Source organism: Arvicanthis niloticus, chromosome 11 (genome assembly GCF_011762505.2).
Source record: "Arvicanthis niloticus isolate mArvNil1 chromosome 11, mArvNil1.pat.X, whole genome shotgun sequence".
In the NCBI taxonomy this organism is placed as follows: Eukaryota; Metazoa; Chordata; class Mammalia; order Rodentia; family Muridae; genus Arvicanthis; species Arvicanthis niloticus.
In genome coordinates, this window is record NC_047668.1 from 15,049,431 (window position 1) to 15,070,000 (window position 20,570).

Consider the following 20,570-nt stretch of genomic DNA (forward strand, 5'->3'; position numbering starts at 1 on the left):
TTCTCGAATTCTCCTCTTCCTTCTTTAAACAGTTAGAATGAACACAAATCTCTCTCTCTCTCTCTCTCTCTCTCTCTCTCTCACACACACACACACACACACATGCATGTACAAATGAATGCATGCACACACACTTTTGGAAGATTCTTCTATAGTAATCTTTCCATCTTTAAAATGCTAGCAATGTCAGCTACAGATGTGAAATTATAGTGTAATTGTTCAATTATATGTTCCATTTAGTTCTTATTGTATTTACAGATTTTAATATCTCAAAATAATTCTGACGGGATTCTTTGGGCCACTTTTCCCAAGTGTCTTTTGCAGAATAAAATTGTTCCAGAATGTTCATAAGTGTCTGCCTATCAACTTAGTTGGAGGCACAATATCCACAACTGTTCTCCTGTCCCAGCTCCCAATTTTTTCTCAAATTTAAATGAGTCTAAAAGGTATTTAAAGTTTGAGAAAGTGTGAGGGAAAGCAGCCAGCTACTGTGATGGGGTTTGGAGTATTCCAGGTTAATGAAAATGAGGTGGGTCACTCAGTTTCAGAACAGCCCCAGGTAATATAGAAAATCAGATATGTTATATAAATGTGGGGAATTTGTAAAGAATGAATAGAAAATTATTTATGTGATAGACAAGAATATGAGGCTACTGAGATGGCTTGGTGGGGAAAAGCACTCGCCACTAAGTCTAATGGCTTGAGTTTGATGCATATGTGTGAGAGAGAACCAACTCTCACAAGCTGTCCCTTGACCTTCACATGTCTATGATATGATTGTATACATGAGCACAGACATACACACATGATAGACAGACAGACAAAGGAAAGATAGATGTACATTGTGGAAACAAGTTATGATGCCTATGCCAACACAAGTAGAACACTGTTTGTTGGCACAGATTGTCAGAACCTATAGAGAGACAAACAGACAGAGGAAAGATAAATGTACATCATGAAAACAAGTTACAATGCCTATACCAATCCAAGTAGAATACTGTCCTATGGCACAAATTGACAGAACTATATGTATCACTACAGATACATAAAAAGTAACAAAATTATTCATATTTATATTATACTCTCATGCTTTTCTAAGACATTTGTTCATTTTAATTGATAGTTTATTTATCTTTTTATTTCACCTTAATCTCCAAATAATCTAGTCACTCTCAGTATCTCGAGAAGAGTGACCAGTATTCCCATATCTTATAGACAACAGCATCCTCAGAGAGGCCCAAACAAAACCTGCCTATCCCAGCCAGTGCCAATGTCACTTCTTTTCCCTCCCTTCTATCCCTACCATGTGTGACTGTACTAAGAAAACACATGTGTCAAAGTGAAGCTGCAACTGTCAGCTAATCCTGGAGGACTTGAACATCAAACTTCAAAAGGTATGTGTTAAGGGAACAGACTGTGTGGATCTATGACTGTGGCAAGGGTCACAGACTGGCTCTAGGCTGGCTGACCAGATTCTCCATCATTTCTAAGGACCAGCCTCTGCCACAGCCAACCCAGCAGGGTCCTGACCAAACCCTGTGCACTCTGTTATGCATTGCATCTCATCTAAGACAGGCACCCTGTACATCCATTCCATGTAACTCCATACATGGAATTACAGAATGTATCTCCATGCATTCTGTGAAGAAGTATCGTCATCTCCATTTGGGATTCGAGAAACTGGCATGTGAGGAGTTGGTGTCACTTGCCAGGTTCATATAGTGAAGACCAGGAATGCAAATCCAGGTGTGCCTGCCAAAAGGAACTTAGTCAACTTTCTTACAGTGGTTCTATATTCAAAGTGGGACACTGTGAAGCAAGACTATAATTCTTGTTTTGCCATATTTTCTTCTATCAGCTCCTTAATTAGGTGTTCAGAAAATATGTACTGAACTGAACTTTTCTGTGTTCTGATTTGTCGTCTCGTTTCCCCAGATCTGGGGTACCTGACAAATTAGATTTGTGACTACAAAGACCCATTTTCTACTTTCAGTCAACTGAGAAACTAACTACAACTTCCCTCCACAGTGACTTAACTCCAATCCTATCGTCTACCCACAGCTCTCGCAGTATTTCACAGTAAATTATGGCAAATGTTTATCCTTCAAATCAAAGTCAGCAAGGTACATAAAGCCCAAATGATGTGTATATATACCTCAAGATTCCTCTGAAGGATTCTCCGTCTCATGCTGGCATAGATGGATACTCTCTGACGTGGGGCATGATGAATGTGCTGCAGGTTGCATGGGGAACATCACATGAAGACTTAATGTTACCCTAACATAATTTACAGCAGGGGATGATGACTAGATCTACCTCCTAGTTCTGGAATTCTGATTGGTGGGTTGTTCTTGTTTTTCTAAGTAGTTGAAATGATAGAATCTAAGAATAGCAACAAATCACATTTATTTTAAAGTGCAGTTTTACTCTGGAAGCTCTTTGGAAGCTCTATTTCTACCTCTAAATAGACAGTTGGCCACTGTTCTGAGGCTGGCAGAGCAGGTCGGTCGCTGCACCCTGCAGGTGGGAGACCCAACTCACGACCTTGTTGTGAGTTTGCCCAATTAGGTGACAAGTAGCTCACCTCTCTTTCATAAACCCCATTTCAAAATTTTTAACTCATCCAAATCCAGTAACCCAGGCCAGTCACTAAGAGAAGTTGCAAATTAACTTACAACAATATTGAAGACATTTTGTAAACGCCAAACTGATATCTTACTTGAGGTAAAGATGCAGAAGTAATGGGCAGAGGTAGAGAATGTCTGCTTTTTCTCCTTCTTCTTTCTTTTAAAATAGAAGTACCGTACCCTTACTTTCGATTGTTTTACAGCTCAATTGATAAGGTGTGTTCTTTTTTTTTTTTGTTCAAGAAAATTTAAAAGCAACTAATTTAAATATGCAAAATTATCTTGAGTTGTTCATACGTGAACTTAAAAGCCGTGCAACACAGGAAAATTAAGTAATTATGCCTCCAAGTTATTTACTGCAATTAAGCTCATTTATCATATGCAAATTAGTGCAAACTGGTCTCATTAGTTACTAAATTACTCAATATGAGCTGAACAATGTAGCACTCCAGTTTGTAATGAAAAATCCCTGTAGAGGCAAGCAGTATCAATTAAGCTAATTTGCATATGCAAATATATTCACTAACTTTCTCTTTTTCTATATTTAGTTTTACATTTTCTTACCATTCCAGATCATACCAAGACAGTGGGGTCACTCACCTCTCTCAACTTATTCCATCACAGCTAAAGGAATTCATCCAGAATGCCTCTATTATTAGAAATCATTTTATCGTAGCACTTAATGTCCAGCAAGAAAGACATCACCTCACTAAGAACAATCAGGAGTGAGGATGCAGTTTCCTAAAACGAAGATGACATTCTACCTCATCAATAAGACAGTACACTTAATATCATTCTCCTCAAGTCTTTTTGAAAACATTACTACCAGGAAGGAGTACTGACTAAGCTGGCATATCATAATACAATCATAATTTGTATATTCGTATTAGCTTTTGATACATTTTAGGTTCAATCACTTTCTTTTGCTTAGATATCTGGTCAAATGCTTGCTTTATTCAGATCCATGTTTTGTTTGCTTGATGTGTATGGATATACACTTGTTTGTTGTAGAGGCCAGGGTCCCACACTGGGGTCTTCCGTCTTCCTTAACTAATCTCCTCTTATTGCTGGAGGCAAGTTCTCTTGTTGGCCCTGGAACTACCCATTATGTTAGGCTGGTTAGACAACCAAATCCCAGAGATTCTCCTGTCTCTGCTTCCCCAAGTACCAGGATTACAGTTGTATATCACCACACACAGTTATTCAAATTAATTCTGGGACCACACTCTGGCCCACACACTTGTGTGACAACACTTTATTGACTCAGCTATTTCACAGCATCTTGCTCCCATTATATATACATATATATATATATATATATTTGTATATATCACATATTATATATACCATACATATTCAAAATTTTGATATTATGATATATATATAACTTGTCCGTTTAATTTTTTAATTTTATTTGCTGAAAGGAATGAGGTTCAAAGAGAGTTCAGTGACAACTTGCTCATTCTCTGTCCATCCCCAACACTACTAGAGGTGTTTGTCTATGTTTACAAGATATTTTCTCCACCAGAATCCTTTGTTCCTCTACTGAACTTAGCTGATCACTGAGATAAAAATAGTACTGTAACTAAAAGTACTTATAGTATAACAAAGATATATTATAACAAAGATTTTATTTTTCCTTACTACATCTGCCACCTTTTTTTTAACTTTCCTGGCAGAAAACCATATGTTCTCATTTAATCATAATTCTGGTGTACTCTATTATCTAAACTTCAAAGTATGACAAAAAATAGGAATATAAATCTTGTATTTATTTACTCTAAACCTGCCCCGTGACATCCTCTATCAAAGGCACAGGTTCTTCATTTCCTTGAAGCAAGAGTTTTCTACTTTTCCAGGTGCTAGTTTTGATTTTACTGTCTTAACATTTTTAGGCATGTATAGCAGCATTAATATAAAACATGCATAAGCAATATCACAACTTTATATAACAATTATATAAACATTATTTACAGAGTGAAAAAAAACAAGCTCTCTGCTAAGGGCATACAAATAATTAAAACATTCCATTCATAATTCTGGCCCCTGAGGGAAAGCTATCCCAGTGGTTAGTTTTATGACTTGCAAATATGATATTTGGTATTTTATGTTTTGTTAATTTCTATGAAGTGAAATTTAAATATTCAGTCTGGTTTCTACACTGAGAGCGTAAAAAGAAACAGCACTTGTAATTAAAACTAATTCTTATTTTTTATTATTTTGTGTATGGGATGTGCATGATGCATGGGCCTATGTACCATGGCACATGTGGAGGCCATACGGTCCTCCATGAAGGCCTTTTTCTCCTTCTACCTCTACATGGGATCTGGGGATTAAAGATTACCAGGCTTTAGCAGTAAGCACTTTTACCTGATGAGCCTCAGGGGCCCCTGCCTGTACTTCCTTATGGAAAGGAAAGCATGAAGTAGGAACAACAAAGAGAACTTGAGCGAAATGCATGCTTAGTCACATACGGCTGTCTAGGAAAGGTCCCTGTAATGACCTCCAAAGCTTCTGAGATTTTCAGTTGATCTGCCATAAAAATGTGAAGTCCTCAGCTTCCACTTCCACTTGCCTTCTCGTCCCTCATCTACCTCACAAATGTTGGAGAAATAACATATCTTGATTTGGGTCCTCCAGTCCAACTTTATAGACTTGTACTTGCAGGGCTGACATCTTGTGCAGACAATGCTTCTGTCCTAAAGATGCTTCAAAATTACAGGCTCCCTTGGTCTACTCTAATGGTGGCTGTCAGTGGTAAAGTATACACAGTGGCCCTTGAGGTACACACTACATAACACTTGACACTTGATATATATATCTCACTCACTGATGGCATTAAGAAAGGAAGTTGGTGTAATATATGGGACTTAGCAAAATTACAATACATTCATGCTATTCCTCACCTGAACTGCACTTTTATAATCAAAATACACAGGCACACACGAGTGAACAATTTTGCACACAACAGTTGGTATTTGCATTAGAAATGTAAATTTTTTAGCTATTGTCAAAATACCAAATGTCAGAAAATTGGCTAAATAAACTATGGTACATTCATATGATGTTTGACTAACAGGAATAATAATGAAAATGACTCAGATAGCTAGAGGATATGAATAAGGGATATTTATTATATAAAGAATGACAGATGTATTCTCTCTCTCTCTCTCTCTCTCTCTCTCTCTCTCTCTCTCTCTCTCTCTCTCTCTCTTAAAGCAGTAGACTTAGTTTCCAATACTCAAACAATGCTTGATTTGGTGAACCTTAACATATAAACATAGTTCTCCCACATGTAAAACTATTTTACCTGGACACCACTTTCTTGGCTGTCATTCTACCCTACCATAACTGCCCAGATTCTCTTTCTGTTCCCCCTGGACCTTGGTATGCTTTTCTTCTGCACCTCATTCATCTGTGCCATGCTTTCCATGAATAAAACCACTGAGTGTTTACCTTACTGGAGGATTTTAATGGACCAGGAGGTATTAGAATTCCTTTCTTGAGTAAAATCAAATCTGTGGCTTCTTCTTCCTTTGTCATCTTTTCCTTGTTTAGAAACTGACGGACCACGTGTCCCAGGGATGCTTTTCCTTAACCTCCAGTTTTCCTCCAGACCGTCCTACTGGTCTTCAGTCCATTCCTCTATCGCAGTTACCAGCCATCTATGCTCCAGTGATCTGGAATTCTCAGTCCCATTTTCAGCCCTAGCTTTCATAGTTTTTAAACTAAGGTCACCCCTAGAATTTTAGCTCCTTCCCTTATATCAATTCTGCTTTTTGACAGGATATGTCTTTCAAAATCTCTAAGGAATGGGATCTTACCTTAACTTATAGGGTCTATGGTTGTTATTAATCCTGTCACTTTTATCTGTCCATGATGTCCATGTGCCAATGATTGTATCAGTTCTATGTGTTGTTCTCCCTCCATGAGGTCCTACCTCAAAGACATCTTCATTTTCTGTCTCGGGCTACTAACATTAGGTTCTCACAACTGACAATCTCTGGGATATAGTGTTTCAATGAATTCAAACCTTTCCTTGTTTCTTCTTGCAAGGAAACATTTCCCACAGGATCTTCATCATTTGGAACATGGAACCTGCCCCTTCTTAAGTTTGCTCTGTGGGCCTGTAACACGTGGTTTGTGGGATTTCTACACCTTTACCACTCATATGCTTCCTGCTCATGTGAACTGACCATCATATCAAACATTATTACATTCTCCAAATAAGCCTTGTGGTTACTTGTCTGCATTTCTCTGTAGCCCACATTGTCTTTGATTGGAATATCATTCCACTATCTCTGCTTAAGAAACTACTCATGTATCAACAATCGAGATCACCTCTTGATGTCTTATGGCCAAAGTAGAACTTGGATGGTTCAGTCTATCAGAGAGATCTTTTCAAAACAAAATGTATGAACTCATGTTATGCTTTTGCAACACTGGTATTTTGCTGTCTGCGGTACTGACATCAGCCTGTGGACTGAGGGCTTCCCTTGCTAGTTAGGCAGATCACTGAGGAGAGCTTGGCAAAGGCTCCTCTTGCTACAACTATTCTTAAGTTTATCACGGTAAAGTTCTGCATAGAGCACTGTACCATTTTTTGTAATCCACAACCACTGTGTTAAAATCAAGTGATATGAGAAGCTCTAATTTCTATGGCAATTTCAAGATTCTATAACTCAGCTATACTCTAGTATCTTGCTTTTGTGAAACCATATTTACCAAGTTACCAATATATTCCCTTAAAGACAACAGACTCCAAATAACCCACACGTGTGTTCCAGTGTATGTTGGATTTTTATGGTAGGAGAGTGCTGTTTTCTTTAATCTAAACTCCTTCCTTCCTTCCTTCCTTCCTTCCTTCCTTCCTTCCTTCCTTCCTTCCTTCCTTCCTTCTGTACTCTGAGGACACAATCAGTATAGTTTGCTTTACTGAGTTCTTCCAATATATAGAACGGGCATTACCACCCCTTTTAAGACAAGAGTTCTCCAAACAATTTCTCTGGGTTCTTCACTGTTCTTCATGTAACACAATTTCTAAAGACAGTTTGTCTATCCTTCCCTAAGTGATACCCAGATATACAGGCTTCTCTTACAGTACGGGGTCTAAGGACAAGGTAAACCAACCACACATACTGAGGAGCCAACAGTCTCCTTTTAAACCTCTATTCTCTAAGAAAACCAGGAAGTTGAGCAGATATTTGTGACAGCCACCCTACATGATGTCTTTATACCAAACTACAATCAGTTTAAACTCTTATTTTTTATTAGTTTTAAATTATTGCAACTCCTAACTTACACTACTAAAGGAGTCTGAACTCAGAAAACATTAATCGAGGGTTATGGTCTGAACTACCCTCTTATTGACTAAGTGTAGGACTAAATGTGTCAGAATCTAATTAGCAATTGTCCTGCATCACAGAAGAATCCAATAATATATCTGTCCCAGTCTATATAGAACATGTAATAGAGATTCTGATCTGGACCCAAGTTGGTGCATGAAAGGAAAAAGATAAAAATCGCAAGGTCTAAAGAGAAAAGGGATTCTTTCTGTATCCTTAAACCGATCTGCAGTAACTGTAAAGGTAACTCAAATGTTGTTCTGTATGTAACAACCTTCATGGTGGATCAAGAAACACCCCATCTGAGATAAGAGCAGATGTTAATGAAAATCAGAAACAGAATAAACTAAATGATGTCAAGACATTTCAGTGCCTTATATTTTCAATTGTGAAAACATAAGGCACTGAACTATGATTTCTCACACAATAAAATCTTTGTGGAAAGATGATGAAAAGAACACATTTCTTTATTTGACCCAGAAGACTTGGTAGGTAGAGATGGTAGGTAGAGACCAAGAACTCTTCTTCCTTTGAACACATCTGTGTTGGGGGGGGGGGTGGAGTGGGGCGGGGATTCTCAAGCTACTAGGAAAGGGACTGGAGAACCAAAAAGGTGACTGCACCAAGAGCTGATTTCCCCAAGGAGAAACTCAGAATGAATTCCTAGTATAAAAAACTTAGGGGATAACATGCTAGATCCAATCCTACTTAGCGGTTCCTTTGGGCTATTCATTTGCTTAGCTCTGAATGGGTAAGAACAGAGACAGCAGCAGCGCATCCTCTACATGTAGACCAGTGGTCCACCGATGAAGGCTGAAGCATTGAACACATGGGATAATCTTGAGGTTATAGTAAGACGATTAAATAAGATGCTGACCCAGGGATCAATTTTCTCTTGAACTACAACTTCATCCAGTACCTTTCCCATCTATTTCTCACGAAATGTGCTGGCAAAACATTTATTATTAGAGTCCTTTACTTAAATATAGCCTTAAAAATTCATACTAACTAATTTTCTAATTTGAGGAGGCAAACAGCAAGACTGGAAGCATTTTACGAATACAAACTCAAGCAAAGAACTGAAGTTTGGCGACATGTGTGCACACACACACACACACACACACACACAATGCCACAGTGCTTTCACAACAAAACCCTGCTCTTGGATAAACAATGTATAGCTCAGAGGACACAAACATATTCACTTGCAAACACGACACACACGTGATCACTCTGGCAGCAGCCTGTTTTACACGCTGTGCATTGACTAAGGGCAGAAGATCTAAATAATTACAGCACAGGTAATACTTGCCCTCCCTTTCTCATTAATGTTCCCTCAAGGGATGGCTTTCTAAACAGGAAAAGAAAGAAAGAAAGAAAGAAAAAACAAATTCATAAGGATTCATGAATTCTGAGAAAAATAACAGTAATCAAATACATATCTGAAACTAAAAGCATGTACAAGAAGATTACAAATAAGACATTCCTTTGGTAAGATGGAAGAAGACTTTTTAGAGGTACCTGCAAAATGTGGCTTCCCAAATGTGCTTCAAATACTTCAATGGCCAGTGCACTGGGGCTCCGCCTTCGTTGTGCACCTATAACTTGAAAGAAAAGAGAGAGAGGGAGAGAGAAAAGAAAAAAATAATTAAGTTGAAGCTCTGGTCAGAAAGCTTCAGTCTCCACCCATTGCATTAGTGCTCTGCTGAAGTGCAAGTGAGCTCTGAAAGAAACTCTGCTCACTGTCAGTTTGGGTTCTGAGTTGTTTGAATGTAAGTTTCAGTTGAATATCAATATCTATAAACTTAAATAAATAAACACCCCTGCAAAAAAAAACCTTCAGATTTAAAATTTTACCTTTTATATAGTTTTTCCTATACCAAAATAGAAAAACACACTAACATTTCTATCCCTTTAGAACAAATGAGTACAGTTGTTCTCTAAATAATAACATCATTATTTTTAAGCACCTATTGCAACAGTCTCACCCCACAGCCACTGCCAGAGCAAGACAAACTCCTAAAACCCAAACAGGATACAAGTAGGTTTTTTTTTTTTTTTTGGTTTTTCGAGACAGGGTTTCTCTGTATAGCTCTGGCTGTCCTGGAACTCACCCTGTAGACCAGGCTGGCCTTGAACTCAGAAATCTGCCTGTCTCTGCCTCCCAAGTGCTGGGATTAAAGGCGTGCGCCACCACCGCCCGGCTACAAGTAGTATTTTCTAATGTGTAAGTTCATCACAATTTAGGAAGAGCAACATGTCAGATGACAGATTCTTATTAAGGAGCTTTTGCACTAGTGTCATGCCATGAAGAATGGCTTTCATATCTCTGAGTACTCATGTGACTATTCTATACAACCAATGAGCAGTGTAGATGGACCTTGGTCAGTGTATACCTCCATCTGTGGTTGCTGGTGGTCTGAAGATGCCAATCATCACTGTTCTACCTGAGGGCCAACTTTCTGGCACCTGCCACTAACGGAGACCTCAAAACTAAAGTGCACTTCAGACATAGATAGAATCCAGAATTGAGGGCCCTTTTTTTCCCAGTATTTCCAAGATACAGTGTTAGTTTAATGGTCTATGGGCTGTTTATTCTTTCTTCTAAGTTCTAGAGTATCATAGATACACAAATGCCTCCCAGAGACTTAAGAAAGGACATGTTTAGAGCTTTTCTACATTTCTGACAAGAAAGATTCTCCATGTCTTCCTGCTTCTTCACCCCTATTTAAATTGAAAACAGCATCAAAAGTCTTGGCATTCTCATAGCTAAGTCCACATTCAGCTAGTGGACAAGATAATCCTGTAAAAACGGCACCAGAGGGATGCCACTTCATTTCTGTGACCTCGTTAATCACTTCTACCGAGAGCCAAGTCGGGCTGCAACACCAACCAAGAGCACAAGCTCACTGTGCGGTGTAAACACAGGAAGCCTACTCTTATTCACAAAAGGAAGTATCTAAAAGATACTTTGAAGATAGCATGAGTGCCAAGTGCCATTGTGGATGCAGGAGCAAAGGGAAAGAGACATTTTCTCAGTGGAAAAGTGTATAAACAACAATTGAAGAATGATGATTATTAAGAAATATTCCAGCTGGAATTCCAGCCCCATGTCCCTGTTTTCTTCAGAAGTAAAACATGTAACTAATAATTTTCAAATGGAAAAAAAAAACCCATTTCTTTGCTGAGATTAATTTTTATCATAGGTGCAGACATAAAATTTTACTTTTTCATATTTAAATATATTTAGGCAGCAATGCTGTGTATGTGTGTGCATGTGCTTCTGATTAATTTTCTATTCTAACATGCACATTACTCCCTTCAAAACTCCTTTGGCATTTTTGATAATGCAGCTGTCTTGCTGAATACTGTTTTCAGTTTCTACAGTGTTAATTGCACATTATGGTAGCTTGGTGTGAATGATCCCACATGAATAAAATCTGCAGCCTTTTTTTCCCCCCAAAGATTATGGGGATGGGTGGCTTTTAGGAGGGAGAAGAGGAGAGCTGAAAAACTTCTAAAATGTCCACTCCCTTTTTGAGGCAGTAATTAGAATTCAGAGTTTATTAATAGTTCAGAATTTGGGGAGATTTTCAATTACAAGGCTCAGAATAAATAACTGCATGTCATTTAAGGAAAAATTACTATTGAACTTTAGATAACATAAACAATTCTATGAACAACTCAGTAAGATGAGACTGAAAGTGCTACAGCCACTGACTTTAGGGAGCCCTCCAGCCTCCCAGGGAATGTAAGGAAGCTTTTATTTACTAAAAGGCCCACCAGGCAGGCTCTCGCAACAACAGATGGCAGCTCAAATGCTTCTAGAAGCCCAGAAACAGTTGTCTTGAATCACATCCCAGGATTATGCAAGCCTGGCTTCTGCTGGCCTTTCTTTTCCTCCTCTTCCTTCAGTGGTGCTCAGGTTATCCTCCAAAGGGACCTCTTCATCAGGTCTGGCAACCTTGCCTCTGACCCAAGCAGTTATTCTTTGTTCTCCAAATCTTCCAGAAGCCTCAGCATGCATCCCACTAGCATAATATGCCAGTATCCTGTAAGTGGTTTCATGCTATTTTACTCAATGGCGTTTTTATGATGCTGGAACTTCTCTTGATTTATCTGTTTTGTACTTATGCAGGTGATGTGGGGCTGTAATGACAGCTCCTAATTTTACAGCCAACATAAATATGTTAAACAGGAGCCCATTACGCCCTTGGTAGGAGCCCCGCTTTAACTCTGGCATTATTGGTAACTGTATAGATGTTATATACGGACTTCTGCACATCTCCTTTGGTACTCCGCAGTTTGAGAATTGGTGGGCTTGTAACACTGGGACAATGGAAACAGCTATTTTGTTTCTCTGTATTCATTTTTACTGAGTCTACAAAGTATCACTGAAGCCAGGAAGAGCTAATGGGCATGACCTCAGTGAGGTCAGCTGTCTTCAGCACAGTGACCTGCTTCACGGTATGTCTCTGACTTTCCAAATTTGTTTGGTTTGGTTGGTTTCTTTTTTTTCCCTTTTCCATTTCACCTGCTGATACACTGCATTTATCACTTTATTTAATAAGTGACTACTTTCAAAGTCAAAAGAGCACTAAATTAATAAACACACCCATAAGCAGGACATCACTAAATAAATGGAGAATACTTTCCATTGTCTGTGAAGATTGCCACTAATTCACTGACAGAAAAGAGAGATGAATAATTTGAACAGCATATATAAACTGTTAAGAGAAGGTAAACACACCATCTAATTCAACTTAAAACTCCATTCAGCATTTGCTAAGTGCCCATTCGGTGTTGAAAAATCTCTAGCTAGGAAGTGGTGACTGGTGTTGTGATTCAGTAAACAAACACAAGAAAATCTTCAGAAACTTAAGACGAGGCCCAGCATGAAATTCTGCTTCAAAAGCACCACCATCTCATATTTTAAAGAGGCAAAAAAGGAAGCAGCCAGAGTTTTAGAGAGTTTAAGTAGAAGAAATGTATAGAGGAAAAACATTATTTTTTTTTTTCAACGATACCAGCGTAGAAAATCTTGGTCTTATGTTTGAGAAATCCACAGTGATATGAGAAGTTGTCCTAGGCCTCATTAGAAAGTGGAAGGCATCCGAGGAAACTGCCATTTAAACACAGGCTTAAAAATGCTGTCCCTCAACAATGTCAGCCAAAATATTCTACTCTGGACCCTGTTGTAACCATTCATGGTGGTCTCCAAGAATTAATTCTGTGCAACAAAATACAATCCTCTTTCAAAAATACAGCCCCAACACCCGGACCTATTCTGAACTGGTGCTCCATGCCTCCAGGGACAAGGTGGGGAGGAAGGGCTGGGGATTAGCACTCAGTGGGAGTTTGACCTATTCAGCCAAAAGGTCAACTTGCCATGGAAGCATCCATTAGAAGTAGAAACAGGACAGCTCAGTAGACACGTGTAATGAACGGAGGGAAGTCATGGCCTCTGGATGCCTTGAGGCCGGCTTTGCCCTTTCCCTTCCTAGCCTTCTACACTAGAGAGTCCTTACCAGCACAGTTCATAATGCAAGGGGCAACCATAGGCAGGGAGCCGCAGAGAGCCTGCTGCCAAAGGAAGGGTTCACTGGAGAAAAGAGAAAGATCTTCCACAGTGAAGAGAGTATGACACATGGAAAAGTAGGGAGTGGTTGACAAGAAGCTCTTTCAAAGTTAATCTCACCCCATTTCCCAACACTGAAGGTCAATGCTACCCTTAAGTCTACTGGCAACATCCCAAGAATGGACCCCTCCACCTGGAGAAAAGGTGTGGTCACCCCCTGTGGCTGGCTGCTGTCTGAATCTGCATGGAGCTATCTCTGCTCCCACACTGAGCTTGGGGGAAGGGAGGCCCAAAGGACAAGCTTAATGGCATTTCCCGACCTCATTCCCTGAACTGCAGAGCCAGGGGCTGGAGGAGATGGAGGATGCTAGAATGCTTGAGTCTTTTCATGGCTACCAGTGAAAAGAAAAGAGATTTTCCTTGAAGAATCTCAATTAGTGACCCTCACTGTAGGGTCAGGTAAGCCAGAAGAGCTTTCTCAGGGGCTATAGTGATTTATAATACACAAATCTCCCCCCCCTCTCTTTCTCTTTCTCTTTCTTTCTCTCTTTCTCTTCCTCTTCCTCTTTCTCTCTCTTTCTCTCTCTCTTCCTCCCTCCCTCCCTCCCTCCCTGCCTCCCTCCCTCCCTCCTCTGACTCTCTCTGTCTCTCTCTCTCACTTCCTTCCTCCCTCTCTCTCTACTCACTTCTCCCTCCCTTCTTTCTTCCTCCCTCTTCTCTCCTCTTTCTCTCCTTCATCCTTCCCTCTCTGTGAGACTACTGAGAAATTTCCACTATCTACATGTAACATCACATCAAGTCCCAATTTTGAATCCAGTGCATATAGTTCTGCCTAGTGTCTATAGCCTTCCCTATTTAACTAAGCTCTTACATGCTTTGAGTATGCCTTATATACAGAGATCACCAGTTTGGAGAAACTGCACTGAAATAGGGCTCAGTATCAAGTAGCTCACAGTAGTGCTAAGACTAAAATCACAATTGAAAGGCCAAATGCACCATGGAAAACACGTGGTGTTCTTCTGGTGTACATCTGGTAGACACCGGAAACAAATACAAGGTTCTCCCAAAGGCCTCTCACCAAGATTAGTTGCTGTCTTTAAAAATCTAGATCAGAGAAGAAAAACAGCTATTTCACTGTTAATCAGACTTCTGAAGGCCTGATTAAAAATAATTACAAGACCTGGGCATGGTAGCATAACCCTTTAATCCCAGCATTCTGGAGGCAGAAGCAGGCAGATTTCTGTGAATTTGAGGCCAGCCTGGTCTATATAATGAGTTTCAGCCATGGCTACATAGAGAGACTATTCTTAAACAAAAATTTAAAATAAAATAAAAGGAACTAGAGAGATGGTTCGGTGGTTTAGAGCACTGGCTGCTCTTGCAGAGGACCCAGGTTCAATTCCCTGCGCCTACATGGTGGCTGAAAATGATCTGTAACTCCAGTTCCAGAGGCTGTGATGCCTTCTTCTGGTCTCCACTGGGCCTAGGCATCAATGAGGTTCACATATATACATGCAGATCAAACACTCATGCATATAAAATAAAGTAGATAAATCTAGAATAATTTAAAACAATTTCAAGAATAAAACCCCTTATATACTAGAACAATGAACTCTGGGCTTATTTTTAAACTCACATTTTAAGGGTTTTTTTGTTTGTTTGTTTGTTTGTTTTTTTAAAGTTCGTAATCTGAATCCCAGAACCTATTACACATTATAGGGTAGTACCGACCCAGGCGAAAAAATAAAATAAAATAAAGAGAAAAGAAAAGACAGAAAGAAGCATTTAATCCAAAGAAATAATTGAAACTTTAAGCAGTCTTATGCTAATTGGAAAGTTTTCTGATGCAACACATCTAAATTTTTCCCACAATTTAAGTATGGACTGAATGCACTGAGTAAACTTAAGTATGGATTGGGTTCATTGAAAGAATTAGGGATGATATGGCTGGATGTTTTCATCCTTACAAGTGAGTTGCTGAACTGAGAGGAAAGAAACCTTGCTCTTCTCCAGAAACCATGCATGTTTTGCTTCAACGACCACAGCACCAAGTCAGCAGGGCTGGCTGGCGAGGAGGAGAACATTTCTACTTCTCACTTCAGGAACTGACCAGATTTGGATGAAGCTTGCAATACTGCTCACAGTCCTCTCTTTCAGAATAGCACAGTAAGAAGTTGAAATGGCATCTATGCTCTGTATCCCCTTCGCTGGCTTTCCGTGTACTGGATTACCAACAAACCACAGCTTCTCTGTGGTAGAGTCTCCCATCAAAATAGTCACTTTCCACACCTCACTTCTCATTTCCACTGGAGGATGTAAGAATTCCAGATAGGCACTGCAGCATCTTTAGCTGACAAGATGATAAAATGGAATTTGCCTAATGATCTGGAAATTCCTACATGGACTACTGGTGTAAGGTCCTCACATGGCCACTTATGGTGTGGTTCGCATTTGATGGGAGAACCTATATCTTCCTGTGACAATGGAATTCTTAAGGCAGTGGCCTAAGCAGTGTTTGGAGTGATAGCACCTGTGGGTAGCCTTCACCACCAAAGCCTATGAGGATATATCCTCTGGAAAAGACAGGTGTGACCCACAGCTGGGCTGAGCCTCAGGGAGAGAGGGACATGATGGATGCCTCAAGAGATGCCAGGGCACATGAGAGGTCATGTTTTACCTTCATAAGACTCCCCAGATAATTTAAATTCAAAGAAGACTATTTGTTAAAATAAACTTTAATTACTACTCAATCATTCCAATTTAACTTTCTTACTTTAAAACAATTTTATGTGTAACTAAAACACACACACACCACACACACCACACACACACCACACACACTACACACACACACACACACACACACACACACACACACACACACACACACATATGTGCATGCACAAACATGAACATGGTATTGTTTACCAAGGGCTTTAGTCCAGAACTACTTAAAGCATAACTAAAGCATTTCTGGGTATATTTATTGGCTTCATAAACTTAAATTTGGTTGTACTGGAGTGAACAATTAAATTCTTTTTTACAATGGAGGAAATAGGAGTTTCTTAATTTTCTTTACAAAATAAATACAAGATTTTAAAATTCACACAAATCAACAATCAGTTCCACCCTGTAGATTCCCAGAGATATAGCAAGAGTTGGGCTGTATCTCTCTCTACCTGGAGAAGTGTAACTTCTTCTCCAGGGGCCATAACATGAAGACTTAGGAGACAGGAGTCTTGAGTTTCACTGCATAAGAACTCAGAGAGAGGATATAGAGTCATTTATTTTGGCTCAGGAATACTATATCAAATTCAGATTGAGCCCACTAGAAAGTAGGCACTCAGCTGATTTAGGACCCAACAGTGGCCCAGTTCCCAGAGGGATGCAGATGCATGTGTTGGAAAGCTGCAGACCTACATGCCATCCCCACAGAATGTATTTAGCTTTCATAGACAGTCACCAGGTTCTAGTTTGGAGAGGCCTCTCATCTTGTGTAAACTTTTCTCCTTCCCAGATATGGCGGACAGGATTATCAAGAGTCTCTCACAGAAAGGTACCACATGTCCTCTGACCATAGCTCTCCAAAGGCAATTAAAGAAGATGCTCCAACTCTGGGATTTGAATAAAGCATTAGCTTGTCTTTCAGCTGGAGGGAAGCACTTTCCATGAGTACACTAAAACTTTTCTTGAGAGTATACAGTGTTAGTGTGTGTGTGTGTGGGGGGGGGGGTGGGATCAGAGATTTGGTGCTGTCCCATGGGTGGGAATTCTTGTTCTCTCATTTTGCAAACTGTTTAACAAGTCTTTCTGATGAGCTGCTTCCAGCTGTAGTCCTCCTTACTTCAGGGGCACCAGACAGATGTAGGTTCTGCCTCCCAGTCAGAGTGGTGCCATTACCAGTTAGTCTGTGTCAGTTAAATTACGGGTGAAACAAAGAGGCCCCATCAGTTACCTTCTTTCACTCAATCTGACCCCAGGGCTTTCTTATGACTTTTGTGCCATCTCCTCCAAATTCCGAGGTAAGTCAGGCACACCCTCAAGACTAATGGTCATTGGCTCTGGGTTTTCTAGGTCGCACATACAAAGGGGGAGATGAAGAAACCTCAGATCTGTAGAAAGCAGCTTGTTTTCTTCTGTGGACAAAGGAAGGCAATGTCTCCTGCCTTCTCTACGTTTTCTCTTCTGGTCATCCCTTCATGGATTCACTCATCCTCCACCCCCTTCCCACTCTCTCCTTTTCCCTCTTTCCCCCCTCCTTTTCTTTCTGGCTATTGGGCTACATCAATGTCTGGTAGCTCCCTGAGTAACTTTTTCTCTGACAAAGGAACCATCAGTGTCAACAGTTCACAAAGCAGTGGGGCCACGGCAGCCTGGGTCATGAGACACAAGGCTCTGCTTGTGTCAGCACCTGCACCTGCTCTCAAGGTCACTCTGATCCATTTCCAGAGCTCAGCCATCCTTATGTGATAACCCAACGAAGGCATACAGTATGAAAGAATCATTGACCTCATGGACACAAGCCTCCATTTCCATTTCTAAAGGAAAGGTAAAAATCATCCATGAAAAATATTTGGTGAGCCTCTCTTCTCTGCCCGGGGCATTGTATTAAAAGACACGCTAATGAAAAGGTACCATTCTGAATCTCCAGGTGATCAGAACTCTATGTGGAGACTGACAAGCAAATGAACAAAACACAGAAACCGGATAAATGAAGCCAGGATGGGGGTAGGGAGAGTGGGAGAAAGAATGTCTACAGTGAGGTCACATGACAGATGAGCTACAGTAGCCTGACCTCTGGGGGACCACTGTCAGACACAAAGGCAACAGCTGTACACCATTTTTAGGCCTCTTCATCTTGTCTGCTCCATTTGATTTTCTTTAACTACAACACCAATGGACTGTCAATCATCAGAGATTTGCAAGCAAGGACCTCTACTACATCCCAGTCTTCCTGGGACTTGTGATGGCCGCAGAGTAGTCCCAACACCTCACCCAGAAGGACCAGTGTACACTCAGCTTAGTGCTAGCAGACAACCCTAACTTTACAATTCTTCTTCTTCTTTTAACTTCAGTTCCACACCACTGCTTCCATTGTCGTCTCTGGAGCACACGCTCTCATGGTGGCTTTAAGCTCAGCACTGTGTGAGGCAACTGAGTCACTTACTGGGCTGCTACACCATCTGAAAGCCTGAGTGGTACAGCACTGCAGTACTCAGGCCCCTTAGGAGGGATGCCTGACTCATTTTCGAGAGAGGCTGCCTATCCCTCGGCCTGGAGAGGGGCTCACTGGGAGGGTTCATATTACTGGGAGGCAGCTTTGCACAGAAGAAAGGATTTGGGCTCTGGAGTTAATCAAATCCAGTGTTAAATCCTATTTATCCCAAATTAGCTAGGTCTTACTGGGAAATTAGGCTCCGTGGACCTCAATTTCTTCTTCTGTCAAAACAGTCACTGCCTCTTATAGCGACTGTGGGGACTTATGATGTGAGGACTTATGATGGGCCCCACCCAACTTTAATTTTCCTAGGACTTATTTGCATAGTATCTGTCCCTTCACTAGCTCCTACCTTCACAAGCCAGGGGATTTGGGTTGTATTGCTAAAACTCTAGCAGTTAAAACGGAGCCCAGAACACAGAAGGCACACAGTAAATAGTGAATAAATAAACAACGCCCAGCACAGTAGCCAACCCAGGGGAGGTCCTCAGCATTCACTTCTTGTTACTGGAAGCAGAGGCCAGAGCTAAAGACTCTCCCGCTGACTATCTTCAGCCAATATTTGATGGGAAAAGGAGGAATTTTTCTGTCTATGTTGTCACCAGCTCCTGCCTTTCCTAAAGCATGATGTCATATCCACAGTGTCAGCACACAACCCGGGGAGCCAACTGCAATCAGGGCCTCAAACCAGCACAAACATTTCCCACACACTTGGGCAAAGAGCCAACAGCAATTCACCAAGTGTCAGCAACTGCCCAGTGAATTTTCCTTTGAAGGATTCACTCATGCCCTGTTCCAGAAGTAATTGGCGTTCACTTTATGATGGTGAATGCCTTAGACATAATTTGATTAGGTATACGCTATATAGCTACCACCAGTAGAAACCAAAACCAATTCTCATATCCTACCATCTTCCCTCCGGTTTCACACAAACAAAGCCTGCAGGATTATCAGCAGTATCTAGGTATGAGTTAGATTAACAGAACATCCCCAGCTTGGGCAAATTTTGACAGGCTGCAGGGTAACCTGGGTAAAGTCTAAAAGGAAACTAGAGAGATGGCTGCCATTTGGAATATGTGAATTTATCAACAGGCTCACAAGACAATCAGACTTGGAACCAGGGCAGCCCAGGCAGATGTGTTTGGGGATTCATCACTCCCATGAAGTATATTAAGAAAATTTGACCTGTTACTTAGATTCAAGGCTGACCTTGAGCCTTTAGGGAAAGGTTTCAGAGGTTTCTAACATCTTTCTCTGAATAATAAGGCTGCCTAAGCAAACCCTCATCCAAATGTAATATCGAAACATAAAGCTTTGTGCATGTAATTCTAGAGACTTCCAGACCAAGTCAGCCACAGACCTCAGGTCAAGAATTCTTGCTTCAGACAAGAACCAAATCTTCACATAGGCCCTGCACCCTCAGCAGGACTGAATAACTGATTCACTGGATGAATGAGTAAGTAATCAAATGAATGAATGCAAGGGGGTTTGGAGACAGCATATACAGCTAAAGCAGACACTTGTATTCTGTGTGGAGACTGGGAGACTGAAAGAAGCAGCCAGTTAGTGGGTTTATTCACAAAAATTGCCTTGTGGAATTATCCACAGCTCCGCCCCTTCTAAATGCAGACAGAGCGAGGAAAGGGAAAAGGGATAATGAAGGTTTGCAAATGAAGTGGGGCACAACTGTGCAATCAATCAACATTTTCTGAAAAAGAATTTGCATCCCTTGCCAAAAATCTGAACTGAACAACTAAACTAGAATTCTGATGAGAATGGACTTCGCCACTAGCCAGCCATTT

At 40.5% G+C, this 20,570-nt stretch overlaps 1 protein-coding gene across 6 annotated transcripts in view; it reads right to left on the reverse strand.

Annotated features, from left to right (window-relative positions):
* Window positions 1-20,570, reverse strand: part of Npas3 (neuronal PAS domain protein 3) — an 807,361-nt gene that overhangs the window by 412,802 nt on the left and 373,989 nt on the right. For 4 of the 6 annotated variants that reach the window (XM_034514126.2, XM_076941869.1, XM_076941871.1 and 1 more), the window contains one exon: window positions 9,494-9,576. In XM_034514126.2, coding sequence (XP_034370017.1) covers window positions 9,494-9,576 — 83 coding nt within the window. The remainder of the gene's footprint in view (window positions 1-9,493; window positions 9,577-20,570) is intronic. The other 2 variants (XM_034514128.2, XM_034514127.2) reach the window with 1 other exon arrangement.